This window comes from Terrapene carolina, unplaced genomic scaffold (genome assembly GCF_002925995.2).
Source record: "Terrapene carolina triunguis isolate 2854851 unplaced genomic scaffold, T_m_triunguis-2.0 Scaffold231, whole genome shotgun sequence".
Classification (NCBI taxonomy): Eukaryota; Metazoa; Chordata; order Testudines; family Emydidae; genus Terrapene; species Terrapene triunguis.
Window position 1 is genome coordinate 1,071,973 of NW_020664582.1, and position 15,359 is coordinate 1,087,331.

The following is a 15,359-nucleotide window of genomic DNA, read 5'->3' on the forward strand; positions in this document are numbered from 1 at the left end:
AGGGCCCGAGCCGACCCAGGCTGGAGCCGCCGGGGGGGGGCCAGCCTGGGCCGCGCCTCCTCCCCCCACACTCCCCCTTACCTGCTTCAGGCTTCCCGCGAACATTTGATTCGCGGGAAGCAGGGGAGGGGGCGGAGACTTTGGGGAGGGGGCGGAGTTGGGGCAGGGGTGTGGGCGGGGCTGGGGGCGGGGCCGGGGCCCCATGGAGTGTCCTCCATTTGGAGGCACAACATATGGTAACCCTATTCTAGCTGAAACAAGAGGGTGTAACAGAGAGCGAGTCAGAGACTGGGCCTGCTGCAAGATCTGAGGCCTGAACCAGAGGCTGTGAACCAAAGTCAGGCCATGGATTAAAGCAGATGCTCACAAGTTCATTGTGCAGTACATGAACTTGGCAAAGTTGTTGCTAGTTGACTAGGCACTAGATATTTACATAAAGATATTCCAGCTAATACAGATACACCCCAGTCTAGTACAAGAGAAGTTGGTTTGACAAAACAATGAATAGGGATGTTTTGTCCAAGGTATAAGGAACAAGAGGAGGTAACAAATAGACGTCATGAAACACGTCAGGTGGTATGTGAGTTGTTTATCCCAGTTGTTTGTCTCCGTCTATAAATGTCAGGGTACCTTGTCTTAACCCTTTGTCCAGCCTAGGGGGCAGTAGCAAGTCCCGCTGCTGACTGAGCCGGTCTATTGGAATGGGCATACTGGTGTTAGTGTACCTGCAGAATCTACGGGGCGCTAGTACCGTACTTCGTTAACAATAAACCTGGCCGAGCGCCTTCGCCACCAAACCGCGTCTGTGGTCTTTCTGGGTAGCACTCTCGATGCCTGCGGGGTCAGCTACCTGTGCAGAGCTCGGGGCAGCACATGGAGAGAACACACACGCAAGCCAGGATCCAGGAGAGCCATGCTCACCGTACAGGTTCTGGACAGCAAGGATGTCATCCCAGCTCAGCACAAAGTCCTTGCCCAGCTTCTTATAATAGGGAGACATCAGGGCGCTCCTGACGGGTGAGTGCTCCAGCCCCAGCGTGTGCCCGATCTCGTGCGCTACCACCACAAACAGGTTGCGACCCTTGCCGCTGTGCAGGGACCATCGCTCGTCGCTGTCGAAGTGCGCCTCCCCACGGCGGGGGAAGAACGCGTGCGCCAGGGCGCCCCCTGGTGGAAAGAGAGGAGCGGAGGCGGTTACAACTGACGCAAAGGTCACATGCATGTGCCAGTCCTGTTCTACAATTGGCGAGGGATGTCTGGGCACAAAAGGGCAAAGGATGCAGTCCATGGTGGCACTAGGAATACGTAGACTGAGCAATTGCTTAGATTTAGTATTACCCCTAAAATATCAATCATCTTATTGAACATGGACTTTTTAACAAGTATATTAGTACAGGCTGTGCTGGTAAACTTTTCTGTTGTGGAAATAATGCAATTAGTATTTTTAGGGGGTGGGCGAGGTGTAAGGGGGGGGCAAAAACATTCCTGTTGGGGGCCCTCCAGTGGGCTAACACCACCTCTGGATACAGTGGCAGCTAGTGAGAGAACACTGGTGGGAGACAGACAGCCCCAAAGGTAGAAGATCAGGGAATGTATTAGGCAGGGAAAATTTGCTTCCTCAGTGATGGGGAGAAGCTACCTATAGAAGCAACTCATGCCAAACCTCCTGTTCTGTCTTTGACCTCTCCACTGAGTCTGCCAGCAAGAGTCAATTGTGGGTTTGGGAAATGGACATCAGCCCAATAGGAACTGGCATCCAATCCCAGCTAACGGGACATTTTGGTTATAGCTGACCTTGGCTGGATTTGAACCACTCACCTTTGGGTAAAGCCTTGCTGGCTCCCTTTCACAAGCTAGTCATTTCCTTTCAGGCGCCACAAACATTCACGGTGGAATCACTACAAAACCTAATTTCCCCCTGCTGATCCTCACCCCTTCTTGTCAACTGTTTGGAATGGGCCACCTTGATTGCATTGGCCTCATTTGCACTATAAAAGTGATTTCCACCCCTTCTTGTCGACTGTTGAGAATAGCCCACTTCCACCTTCATTGAATTGGCTCGTTAGCACTGACCCCCCCACTTGGTAAGACAGCTCCCATCTTTTCATGTGCTGTGTATTTATACCTGCTCCTGTATTTTCCACTCCATGCATCGGATGAAGTGGGTTCTAGCCCACGAAAGCTTATGCCCGAATACATTTGTTAGTCCCTAAGGTGCCACAAGGACTCCTCGTTGTTTTTGCTGATACAGACTAACACGGCCGCCACTCTGAAACCTGTGGAATCTAAGGCACCAAGAAGTGATGTGTGTATCAGGGTCGTTACAGGTCTGACAGCATTTAAATCGAATCCCTTATTTGCAGGGATAATAAAAAAAGGGCGCAGCCCAAAAGCAACCGTTCTTTTAAAACTAAATTCATTGGTCATTTGGATAGTTTGAATTAATTGTCCCTAAAATACAGTTTTAAAATGTGAATTAAAACCAGGCCTTTAAAAAAAATAAATAAATAAAAGGCTGACGGTTGGATATTGTGGCCTAATCTCTTTAGCAATAGTGAGATTAAAATGATTTCTGTTATTCACTTCTAAATACAGGCGATTTTATCTGTAGAGTGTGTTGTTCCATTGAAATTGGCATGAAGATCTTTATCACGTGGGTTAATCGCTTGGGCGTGGGAGTAGGCATGCTGTAGTAACTCGGTAGGAGCTATTATGTTGCATTGGCTGAAGGCTACGGGGATTGAAATGCCCCTGACATAACAGAGCAGAATGGTTTAGCAAGGGTTGTGATGGGCTTGGGAGGAAATAGCCCAAGCTGTGAAAAGTTTGAGGTCCCGGATTTGTATGAAAGTCCGCAGCGCAGTTTAATAACTGACACCACAAATTCATCACACAAGAACAGAAGAACAGCCATAGCAGGTCAGACCAATGGCCCATCTAGCCCAATATTCTGGCTCAGAGAGGCCGGTGTCAGATACTTAAAGCAGTTGGAGGTTTAGGGACACCCAGAGCATGGGGTTGCATCCCTGACCATCTTGGCTAATAGCCATTGATGGACCTGTCCTCCAGGAACTTAGTTAATCCTTTTTTGAATCCTGTTATACTTTTGGCCGTCACAACATACCCTGGCAAGGAGTTCCACAGATTGACTGTGCGTTGTGTGAAGAAGTACTTCCTTGTGTTTGTTTTAAACTGCCTGTTAATAACAAATTCTAAGGAATCACAAATTCCTTAAAGCCAGGACAGTAGGAATAAATATCTGCAGCTAACCTCAGGTTTCGAAGGTGTGGAATTTGTAGCCTCACCCCAGAAATGAGAGGCCCACACCTTACCACTAGCCAGCTTCGGAGGAGAAATAAAAAGTAGGGCACAAATCCATGCCTGGTGTATATTAACCTAGATCCGTCAAAGTCAAGGGAGCTACGTTGATTTACACCATTTGAGGATCTGTCCCAAGTCCTTGAGAGCCTATGTCCAGGAAAGATCTCAGAGCACACTTTGCCGCACTAGTATTGTTCAGTACGTAGACAGGAGTGAGACAAAGGCACTTGCGTAGTTAGTCCCAGTGTCCTACCCAAACTCCAGCTAAATAAAGATTACATTCTACTCCCCTAAATCCCTGCCTTCGTTTCCATTGGACAGCGTGGCCCCAATTCTGCTCTCACTTACACCTGTGTAAACCAGGAGGAACTCCATCCAAGCCAGTGGAGCTTGCAACAGAGTGAGATCAGAGAGACAGAATCATAAATGCAGGGCTGGAAGGGACCTCAACGAGCGATCGAGTCCAGGCCCCTGTGCTGAGGCAGGACCAAGTAAAGCTAGACCAGCCCTGACAGGTGTTTGTGCAACTTCTAATGATGGGGATTCCACAACCTTCCAGGGAAGCCTGTTCCAGAGCTAAACTCCCCTGAGAGTGAGAAGATTTTTCCTAATAGCTAACCCAAGTCTTCCTTGCTGCAGATCAAGCCCGTAACTTTGTGTCCTACCTCCAGTAGACATCGAATCATAGAGCCACGGGGTTAGAAGGAACCGCCAGGGTCATCTAATCTAACCTCCTGCCAAGATGCAGGATTTGTTGTGACTAAACCATCCAAGACACATGGCTATCCAGCCTCCTTTTGAAAACCTCCGGTGTAGAACTTCCATGACTTCCCTAGGCCGTTTGTTCCATTGTGCTAAGGAGAACTATTGATCACAGTTCTGTTTATAACCGTCCTTAACATATCTGAAGACTGTTATCAAGTCAGTCTTGTCTCAGGACTAAACATGTCCGGTTTTTTTTAGCCTTTGCTCACTGGTCAGGTTTTCTAAACCATTGATCATGTTTGTCGCCCTCCTCTGGACTCTTTCCAATTTGTCCCCATCTATCGTGAAGGATTGGACACAGCGCTCCATATGAGGCCTCACCCGTGCCAAGCAGAGAAGGACAATGACCCCCCATGTCTTACATAGGACAGCCCAGAATGATGCGTCAGGCCCATCCTTCTCCTTCAGCCATCGCGCGCTAGTCCTGGCCAGAGACACTAAGCCGATCTGCCCATGGGGGCGGCACTGGAGGATCACAAGCCTCTTCCCCTTCCCACCCCTCCCTCCCTCGCTCGCTGCCTGGTAAGAGCCCCCAGCATAAAAGAGAAGCTTACGATGAGGGAGCGATTAGCACCTGGCCCATCGAAGGCGTTGCTGAGTCCATCGTTGTGGTCGCCGTGGAAGAAAGCCAGGCGGATGTCAGCAGGGCCGTCCAGCACCTCCCAGAACACCAAGGATGAGACGTTGCTCCAGAGATCAAAAGCTGCTTTCACCGCCAGCCGCACCTGGTGCTGGGGCAGATACCAAGGCCAGTTCACGATCCGGTAGGTCAGGTGCCGCTTGTACCACTTTCCACCTGCAAGAGGGAGGGTTTTCTTTTATGCCTTCATCATGCTTCCCATCCACAGATCTCACTGCACCTTCCAAAGGAAGGCTGGGATCATTATACCCATTTTACACATGGGGAAATTGAGGCACTGAGAAAAAAAGTGGTCTGCCCATGTTAGAGCTAGGAATAGAAGCAAGTGTCCTGTCTCCTGACCCAGCACCCTATTCACCCTAACCCACCCTATACTTCACCTCCACTGAACAGTGCATTCAGGAATCCTACAGATCCTGATCTCAGGTACAACAGAGTTAATCTGGAGTAGGTTCCTTTAATGGAGTGACTCTGGTTTTGCATTGGTGTAAATGAGATCAGAATCCAGCCCTGCTGATCTGAAGTTTCTTTCAGCTCAACACACCTCCCCCAGTTCACACACTGGGCAAGATTCAGATCTCAGCCACGAGATGATAAATCTGGAATAATTCCACTGCCTTGACTGGAGTTACTTTGAATTTACACCAGTAAAACTGACAGCAGGATTTGGCCCCACTGAATCTCTTCTCAGCAGCCAGGATCTCCATTGCCTACCACCCCCAAAGGTTTGCCAAACAAGGGAACAATCATGGGCAATGCAATGGAGCACCCAGGGCAGCAAGGAGATGAAAAGGTCTATGCACTTCGATCTCATAGGGCCTGATACCTAGTTTGTCCCTTAGACAGCGTATTGTAAACATAATGGAGCAGATCATCCCTGTGGTAAATCCCACTGTCTTCAATGGGTCTCCTACCGAGTGATGAAGGAGCCCAAGTAAGGGATGATGCCTGTGACACTCCTGGCGCCTATGTGGTCTAGACATGAGTGTTAGCGGGTGTGATTCTCCTCTCACCAATCAGGAGCAGCTCCACCAGTGAGAGGAGGAGTCTTATACTTTGATTGCAAGCTCTGTGGGGCAGGGACCTTCTCCTTGTGATGTGTTGGCAGAGAGCCTAGCACCATGGGCCTCCCAGGTGCTACCGTAATACAAATAACAATAAAGAGAAGGATAAAGCCCAAGTGTATGTAGACCCCATGGAGTCCACTAGGGGCTTCACTGTTGCTACTGATTTTACATGGAAGGCGGGCAAATACCACTGGGTAGGGAGCATGGACAAAACAGCTGACCGAAGGGCATAAGATAAAGCCACCAACTCAATCTGGGCCGTATTCTGAACCCCGTTGCATTGAGGCACATCCACAAGAACTCCACTGGCTTTAACAAGGTGACTCCAGATTTACACCGAGATCAGGATCTGGCTCTCTCTCACGCCCTCTTGTCCTTGCTTTTCTTGCCACGCCTCCCTTCTAGCCGGCTGGTCACCCTTCTTTTGACAGCCCATGAATTGGAGCAAGTCACATCACCACTGGCACATGCGCACGCCGCACCCCAATGTGTAACGCTCACCTCCATTTACACCACCATCGAATCGGGCCCCAGGCTCCCCCACCAGGGAGCTGCGCTCCTGGAGAGCTGAGCATTTTGAAGCCAAGGGGTGTTTTGATCGAGTTAGGAAAGAAAGTGGGACACCCAGCCTGAACGAGGGCGTTTGCCCCCCCAAAGCCAAGCGGAGTAAGTGCACGTAGAGGGCCAGATCCTCAGCTGGTGTGGACGGGTGCAGCTCTATTGAAGTCAATGGATCTAGACCCGTTTACACGAGCTGCCGATCGGGCCCAATAACTAGCTTTATCACCTGTGGGGTTCAGGGAATGAAAACAAGGTTGCTGCTGAAAACTGCCCTGCAGGCGGAAAGAAATAGCAAAGGTGTGGGAAGGGGAATGACCTCAAACACATGGGAGTGGCTGGGGGTGTGGCCGGTAAGGCAGCCCAAAAGGAATGCAAGATTTCAGGCACACGTCGCTTAACTGTACACGCGGAAAGCCAGGTTTCGGTCACAAAGCTCCAACTCCTGGACAACATCTGGATGGGTCTGAAATGTGTTCCCAGGAAGGAACGGGATTAAAATGTGTAACAGCAGCCGCTGAGCTAAGATCACACAGGCGGCAGCACCGGGTGGGAGCGGCAGCTCTTGGTATGGGCCAGCAGAGATGAATTCTGCAGAGCAGGTTTCTCCTTGCACAGCCTGCTTGGCCATGGGGCTAAGATCAGCTACGGTGTCATTAGGCAACAATGCTGCTGTTCAAACCCAGCAGGCTGGCTGAGGCTGAGAAGCAACACGAGAGCGTTTGCACTCATCCGCCACCAGTGCACTAGCACTTGTGTAACGTGTTTTTAATCCACGGATCCAACAGCGCTTTCCAAGATAGGTAAGAATCATTGCCCGGCCCCTTTACAATTGGGGAAACCAGGCAGAGAGTGGTCCGACCACTGCCCTGTTATATCAAACAGGATCCTTTCACTGTCACCTGGCCTTCCCCTCCTCTTCTGGGTTTACCTTTTGTCCCTTGATACATGCTTAGATTGTAAACTCCTTGGGGTAGGGACTATCTTTTCATTATACGCCTCTGCAGCACACTGGGGCCCGGATCCCTGACCAGGACCTCCCCGAGCTACCCTCATACAAATGATGAGTTATGGCTGATATCTGTGCAGTGGGGACAATGAGACTCACCTCCTTGGTGAAGCCCTTTGAGATCTACTGGTGCAAAGCACTCGATAAGAGCTAAGGATTGCTATTATTTCAAAAGTCAACGCTAATTTGGGGGGCATTGGTTTCTAGGTGTCCAACATAAAGCACTCGGCAACCTCCGTGTTTCCACTCAGTTGTGGGGAAAACAGAGCCGTTTCCAAGAGACTTCTCCATTGGATCATATGAACTGGAACCATAAACTCCCTGAACATTGGTGTTCACACCTCAACTGCTAGAAGAGGGCCTCATCCTCCCTGATTGAACTAACCTCGTTATCTCTAGCCTGACTCTTGCTTGCATATTTATACCTGCCTCTGGAAATTTCCACTATATGCATCCGACGAAGTGGATATTCACCCACGAAAGCTCATGCTCCAATACTTCTGTTAGTCTATAAGGTGCCACAGGACTTTTTACTGCTTTCCCTGAACATTAAATCTCACCAAATGAGGGTCAACCCATCCTCATCATCATATCCACTCATTATACTCCACACCCGAACATAGCCATTATATGAACATCATACCCTCATATCTCAATGTCTGTACTTTGCCCCATCAACCTTTTACCCCCAATCGGGGATATTGGGGATTATGTATTCCTTACGCCACCCGATCTTAAACTGAACTTCGCACCCCTCAATAATCTGTACGTTATTCCCTGATAACCAGAAACTTCTATGCTTAAACTCTGTACCGTTCACTTTTTTTTTTTTAAACATCATCTTAATAAAATTTTTAAATCCGAACCACCAGCTGTAGAGACCAGAATCTCTGGGGAAAAAGTTGCATTGGAGAGGGGGAGTCCTGCCCACGGGTGGCTCCAGGCACCAGCACAGCAAGCGGCGTGCCTGCGGGAGGTCGGTTGGTCCCGCGGTTTCGGCGGCAATTCGGCGGTGGGTACGCCGAAGGCGCGGGACCGGCAGACCTCCCGCAGGAAGCCGCTTGGTGCGGCAAAATACATAGAGCCACCCCTGCTCCTACCGGGGTTCAGATTTCCATGAAGACAAATTGCCTGATGTTTTGTGCAGTCTCACGAACATTCCTCTGCCCCCACTCTGAGTTTCAACCTTTGCTTTTCTAAGGGATTTTTTTTTAATTACATTTGTAACATAGTGGAAACTGTGCTAAGTAAACTAGATTGTAGAGGAGCTGCGTTGATTTACAGCAGCAGCAGATCTGGCCCAAAGAGGCCTAGGTGAACGTATTCTCCTTGCCCTATTACAATACTAGGATGGCTGGGGGTAAGAACTAGCTAAAACATTCAGCAGGATCAAACTTGCATTTTGCCAGCACCAAGTGGACCTGGAACCTCAGAGGTTTCACGTTCTCATTATACTTAGAACTACAATTCTTGAGCTTGTCAGCAGAGCAAGGTACAAAACTATCCAATGGCTGGAAGTTGAAGCTAGACAAATTCGGACTGGAAATAAGGCATACATTTTTAACAGTGAGGGGAATTAACCACAGGATCAATTTACCCAGGGTTGTGGTGGATTCTCCATCACTGGCAATTTTTAAATCAAGATTGGACGTTTTTCTAAGAGATCTGCTCTAGGAATAATTCTGGGGCCGTTTTCTGGTCTGAGCTAGACAGGAGGTCAGACTAGATGATCACAATGGTCCTTTCTGGCCTGGGAATCTATGAGCATGTTCTAAATTTGGCACCATGAGTTCTTTCGGTTCTATTACAAGACACTTTACGTTGTCCATTGCAACGTAGTTTCATAGCGTTTTAGCCACATACTTAGCTACATCCTCGGCTAGTGTCCATCTAGCCAGCCACCCCTTACTGTGGTAGTTGAGCATCTCACAATACATTTACCTTCACAACCCTCCCATGAGGGAAAGCAGTGCTAGAATCCCCATTTGATCCATTGGGAACTGACACAGAGAGGCTAAATGACTGGCCCAAGGTCACTCAGGAAGTCTGTAGCAGAGTAGGGAACTGAACCTAGGTCTCCCAAAGTCTAGGTAGCTCCCTAACCACTAGGCCATCCTTCCTCTCCGAAGCGCAGTGTAGCACCATAAAGTAAATGGATCTATGAACATCAATGGACCAAATCTCCTCTGTACCAGCTGTGGGTCCCAAGCAACCGAGGAATTCTACACATATACATGCAAAAGCCAAAGGACGAGAAGCATTTACTGTCTGTTATGGGGGAGGGGGGGGATTCCTGGTTCCACATATGATTTACATAACGGCTGAGTGGCCTAGGCTATGACGTGCCAGCAGTAATAACCAGCCGGCCAGCTGGACGCAGGACATGGGAACTGTGCATTTGGAAATGCTTCACATAACTCTGCCTTATGGGGCATCCCCCAGGAGAATGTCTGCACCTCTACTGGTTGGAAAGCAGACACAGGCGCAAAGCATTTTACACCTGGTATAAACTGTCAAATGCAATTGAGAGCAAGGGATTTTTAAACACCGAAGCGGACTTTCCTGAGCCTTCTGCTGCCAGCATCACTCCGGCTGAGAACAGACATAATACATGACCCTGATGGCACGGGAGCCCAAAATGCAAGACTGTACAACCCTAAGGAGATGCTACTTTAAAGAGACATCGGCAGAGAGTTTAAGCCAAATGCTCAGGGGTGGGGGAGGACAGGGAAAGAAGCTTACAAAACTATAAGTTAGAGACATTGGCAACATTGGGCTGAATCTGCCTCAGTCACAGCCAGAGAAATTCCCTTAGTGGACCGGTCATTATTCACTCTGGTACAACAATGGGAACTGGGGCCCAGATCCTCAGAGGTATTTTAGGCACCTAACTCCCATGGGAGGTAGGCACCTAACTACCTTTGAGGATCTGGGCCTTGATCCTTGAAGATTTTAAATCCAGATTTAAACCTTGCCCTGCAGCGTTTGTAACCCAGCCTTGCAACAAGACGCTGGTATGTGAGGAAAATTAAACCAGCTGGGGCCGGATTTCGTTGCCCCAGGAGAGTTAAACGCACAAAGGGAACGAACGGGACAAAGCGTTTAAACCATTGTTCACTTGGACTAACCCAGGCATAGTCTGTGATCAGGAGCGCCGCCAGCTTTTCTGCCACCCTAGGCGGCGGAAGGTCCCGCCCCGAAATGCCGCCCCCCCCAGAGGCGGCGGAAGGTCCCGCCGCCGAAATACCCCCGCGGTCGCCGCCCCCCAAATTGTAGCGCCCTTGGCGACCGCCTAGGTCGCCTAATGGGTTGCACCGGCCCTGTCTGTGATGCAACAGTGTTTTATCCACAGCACGTTGTAATCGGGAGCTCGCATTGCAGAGCACACGGGTGAGACTGTCGCCTAATAGAAGATCCCATCGCGACTGTTCCCCTTTTTCCAACAAAGCTCACCCCCGGCTCAGACAGATTGCTTCCTGTTGAAAGCAGGATAAACAATGAGCTCAGCAGAACGCTTCGGGAGGGTCTGGCTTCCCAGCCACTGGGCCTAATCACTCTTTGTCCTGCCACAGCCACGCTCGGCAGTTCCCCTGGGAGGATCACATGGCGGCTTCGCTTCCCCTTCCCCGCCCACACGTCAGCACAATTCATAGAGTCTAAAGCCAGACGGGACCACTTGACCATCGGGTCTGACCTCCCGTATAACACAGGCCAGGAGAACTGCCCCAAACTACTTCCGGTTGGAACTAGAGCAGATCTTTTCGAAAGATAGCTAATCTCGATTTAAAATCGCCAGGGATGGAGACTGCAACGACCAATCAGCTGTCCGCACACACTGGTCCCTCTAAGGACACGTCTACACAGCACATGTAGACAGACGTGCGAGCTCTGCTCGAGCTAGTGTGCTAGAAATAGCAGCGTAGCCGGGGTAGCGCAGATGGCAGCTCGGACTCGCTGCCTGTGTGCAAATCCACCCGGCCCCACCTTGGTATGTACACAGGCGGCTAGCCAGAGCTGCCACTGGTGCTACCCCGGCTACGCTGCCATTTTTAATGCACTAGCTCAAACAAATCTAGCACACCTCTGTCTACCCACACTGGCAAACATGCTCCCAGCCATCCCCTAGGACAGTGGTCACCAAACTTTTTACCTTGTGCCCCTCCTTACCCCTGTCCACGCCCTCCCCGACACTGGAGCTGGAGCCGGGAGTGGAACTGGGAGTGGATCCTGGCTGATAGCCATTGATGGACCTATCCTCCATGAACTTATCTAGTTCTTTCTTGTACCCTGTTATAGTTTTGGCCTTCACAACATCCCTTAACAGGCTGGGAAGGCTCAATAGAGGCTTGTAGTTGTAATGGGATTAGACTGTAAGATCTGTGGGGCAGGGACCATCTCTTTGCTCTGTTTTTGTACAGCACCTAGCACCATGGCACAATCACAATAGAAATAAATAATGATGATAATAAAAGGTGGAGAGGAAAAGGAAGGATCATCAGGGATCAGACAGGGAACATCTGGCAGGACTTCATGGATGATTCTGTTTTCTACTCTGATCCTTTAGCATCCTCCCTGGCTTTGGTCCATTCCACCCGCAAGGAAGCCGATCTGATGGGACGTGAAGAGCCAGCTGAGGAATCCGTGTCTCCCCTCGCCCACTTCCTCCATTCCCAGGCATGCTGGAAGCTTCACCCCCTCACTCGGATTGCCTCGCTTAGGGACTCTTCCTCCCCAACCCCCTCCCTCTGGAATGACTCATCTGGGGGTGGGAAGGGAAGATAGCTTATGGCTTTAGAGCAGTGGTTCCCAAACTTTAACAACCTGTGAACCCCTTTCACTAAAATGTCAAGTCTCGCGAACCCCCTCTTAAAAATGACTCTTTCCAGGGATTTTCTCCTTTACCTGAGTATAAATTATAAAAGCAGTGATCTTGGAAATATAAAATTTGTTTTTATGACCTGCTTATTACACACTATTTATTATTAATTGTTATTTATCATTACAGTATTTTTATTACATTATGAAAACAGCAACACTCTTCCAAGATCTCACTTTCGTAGCTTGTATCACTCTGAATAAGCCTGTTATAAGACAAGGCTCCTATGTTTCATCAAGGAGTGTCAGATGTGAAACAGCAGGAAGGTATTTAAGAAGCCAACTCAAAGAGTTCCTCCTACACAAGCAGTTAGGTCTTGAGCATCCCAGGCAAACAACGCACATTACAACAAAGCTTAAACTTGTTCTTCATAATAATTTTAAAAACAACACTTGCTGCCTATTTAATTTTAAAAACAGCAAAAAATAACCACCTCCCTTTCCATTTCTCATAAGGAGTCTTGAAGTTTAGATCTCCTCAGTGTGATAGAGATGCTTGCTTTGATCTGCTTAGTTCTTGGAAGTCCAGGGGCTCCGGGCTGCTGGCCCCGGGCTGCCCAGGGTCCCTAGGAACAGCTCTGTCCACCATTAGGGAATGTTTTCCTGAGAACTCCCTGTAACATTTCGCGAACCCCAGTTTGGGAACCACTGCTTTAGAGAGATGATTTCTCCTGCGCTGCATTTCTCTTCTCCTGCGGGTTTAGTCTCAGTTGTGCCCTTAGACGTCCCTGGGCCAAGTCCATCTCTGGAGAGACGCCTTTGGCTTCAGTGGATGGATTAGACCCCAGCGGTCAGACTCTGGTCTCAGATTCACACCCCTCGTGACCATTGACTCCATATGCATCACCAAGGGCAGAATTTGATCCTCGGAGTCACTGCTGAAGCAGGGGTTATAGTAAGTGGGAGCAGGGGGAGGCCCAGCTAACAGCAGTGGCCTCTCCCTGGCTTGGGGTAGCAGTGACCCACCCACAGCTCCCCCTCCTCTTTCATTCTGCTTTCACCCCTGCAAAGTCCCTGGGGTGGCCAGCACCAGGCAGGACCAGGCCCCAAGTTTCTGGGGGCACTCACGGAACCAAGCAGGTTACGTGGCGTTTGCACAATTCACACCCCGTCCTGCTGGCATCGCTCCGGAGCCAGCCGGGCCCAGCTGTCCCCAGACACCGAGACACACAGCTCCCAGCGTCATTTACACCGCCACCACCAGGCTAACGGGGTTCACACACCCTTTGGCAAGGGAAGAATGCGCCTCTCTGCCAGGTTTTCCTCTCAAGGCGTCATGGATTCCACAGCATTCCAATTCCCGATCCACCTCGGGGCTGGGGGGCTTAGCTCCAGATATGAAATGCCCAGAACCCTGCAAGGCAGACACACTGGGATTCCCTGCAGCTCCCTGCGCATGGGTCTGTCAGATAAGGGCCTCTCTAGTCTCCATGTACACTGAAGATCTCATACGTGTAAGGGTTCCCTGCCAATCCTTCCTCTCCCTCCACCCCAGAGGTGGCTGCATTTCAGTGAAGAATGGAAAGATTGCTATACGCAGGGCCGGCTCTGGCGTTTTTGCCGCTCCAGGCAAAAAAGCCTCCCGCCGCCCCCCGCCCCGTGGTGGGGAGCACGGCAGGGGAGGGCGCCGAGCCCGGCCACAGCCCCGCTCTCCCCAGCCGGCCGGAGCGCCGTGGGGAGGGCAGTGAGCCCGGCCGGGGCCCCACTCTCCCCGGCCGGGGCCCCACTCTCCCCGGCTGGCCGGAGCGCCGGGAGGAGGGCGGAGAGCCCGGCTGGGGCCCCGCTCTCCCCAGCCGGCCGGAGCACCGGGGGAGGGCGGCCCCGCTCTTCCCGGCCGGCCGGAGCGCTGGGGGAGGGCGGCGAGCCCGCTGCGGCTCCGCTCTCCCCGGGTGAGCGCCGCCTCTCTCCAGGTGCCACTCCAAGCACATGCTTGGTAGGCTGGTGCCTGGAGCCGGCCCTGGCTATACGTGATCTGTAAAGTGTCCCAAGACTCTTCAGGACACAAGAGACCACTTCCCACCCGCAGTGTGTCCTGCTGCCAAGACTCTGGCCAGCCGAAATGATTTAACCTGGATTCTCCATCCAGCATCTCGCATGGGGGCCACAAGAGGGTACCCACTGTCAGTAGTGGATCAGAGCCTGCATTGGGACACTGCTAGGCAGGTCTCCTGGCACCACGTGGGCAGAGCACCTAAGCAAGGCAAACATGCCTGAGACCGAGGATGGAGTCACCGGACTGGACATTTCAAACACACGCGCACACATCATATGTCATTTCAGCTTTATCACCAGGGATCAGGTAGAAATAGACGCACTGGAAACCAGTGTCAGGAAAGGATCAACAGCTGCCACGTACAGCTTCAGGATGCCCAAATTAACCCTGAGGGTCTGTACCAGAGAGAGGCACTGTTGTGAACGCTGCCAAGGCTCTGTCATTGAACGGTGACAGTGACCCAGCCCAAGGAAGACAAAGGGAGAGAAGTCACGTAAAACAGTGCAAGGGGCATCATAAGAACATAAGAGTAGCCATACTGGGTCAGACCATGGTCTGCCTAGCCCAGTGTCCTGTCTCGGATAGTGGCCCATATCGCCACTTCAGGGGGAGCGTACAGAACAGGACAATTCTGGAGTGATCCACCGTCTTCCACTCCTGCTTTCTGGCAGTCAGAGGTTTAGGGTTGCCCCGAACATGGGGCTCTGTCCCTGATCACCATGGCTATTGATGGACCTATCCTCCATGAACACATCCAGTTCTTTTTTGAACACGGTTATTCTTGTGGCCTTTACAACATCCCCTGGCAATGAGTTCCACAGGTTAGTTGTGCCTTGTGTGAAGAAGTACTTCTCGTTTGTATTAAACCTGCCGCCTATTAATTTCATCAGGTGCCCCCTGGTTTTTGCATTGGGTGAAGGGGTAAATAACACTTCTCCATATACTTTTTCCACACCATCCATGGCTTTATAGACCTCTATCATCTTCCCCCCCACACCCCCCGCGGCTGTCTCTTTTCTAAGGTGAAGAGCCCTCATCTTTTTAGTCTCTCCTCCTGCAGAAGCCATTCCATAGCCTTGATCATCTTTCTTGCCCGTCTCTGAACCTTATCCAGTTCCACCAGGTCTTGCT

General features: G+C 50.7%; 1 protein-coding gene across 1 annotated transcript in view; it reads right to left on the reverse strand.

The window, feature by feature from the left end:
- The window catches only part of MMP28 (matrix metallopeptidase 28), a 33,205-nt gene that overhangs the window by 8,069 nt on the left and 9,777 nt on the right, over window positions 1-15,359 (reverse strand). Inside the window, exons 3-4 of the mRNA XM_026656652.1 lie at window positions 4,661-4,882; window positions 922-1,167 (exon numbers count right to left, since the gene is read on the reverse strand). Of these exons, the coding sequence (XP_026512437.1) occupies window positions 922-1,167; window positions 4,661-4,882 (468 nt within the window). The remainder of the gene's footprint in view (window positions 1-921; window positions 1,168-4,660; window positions 4,883-15,359) is intronic.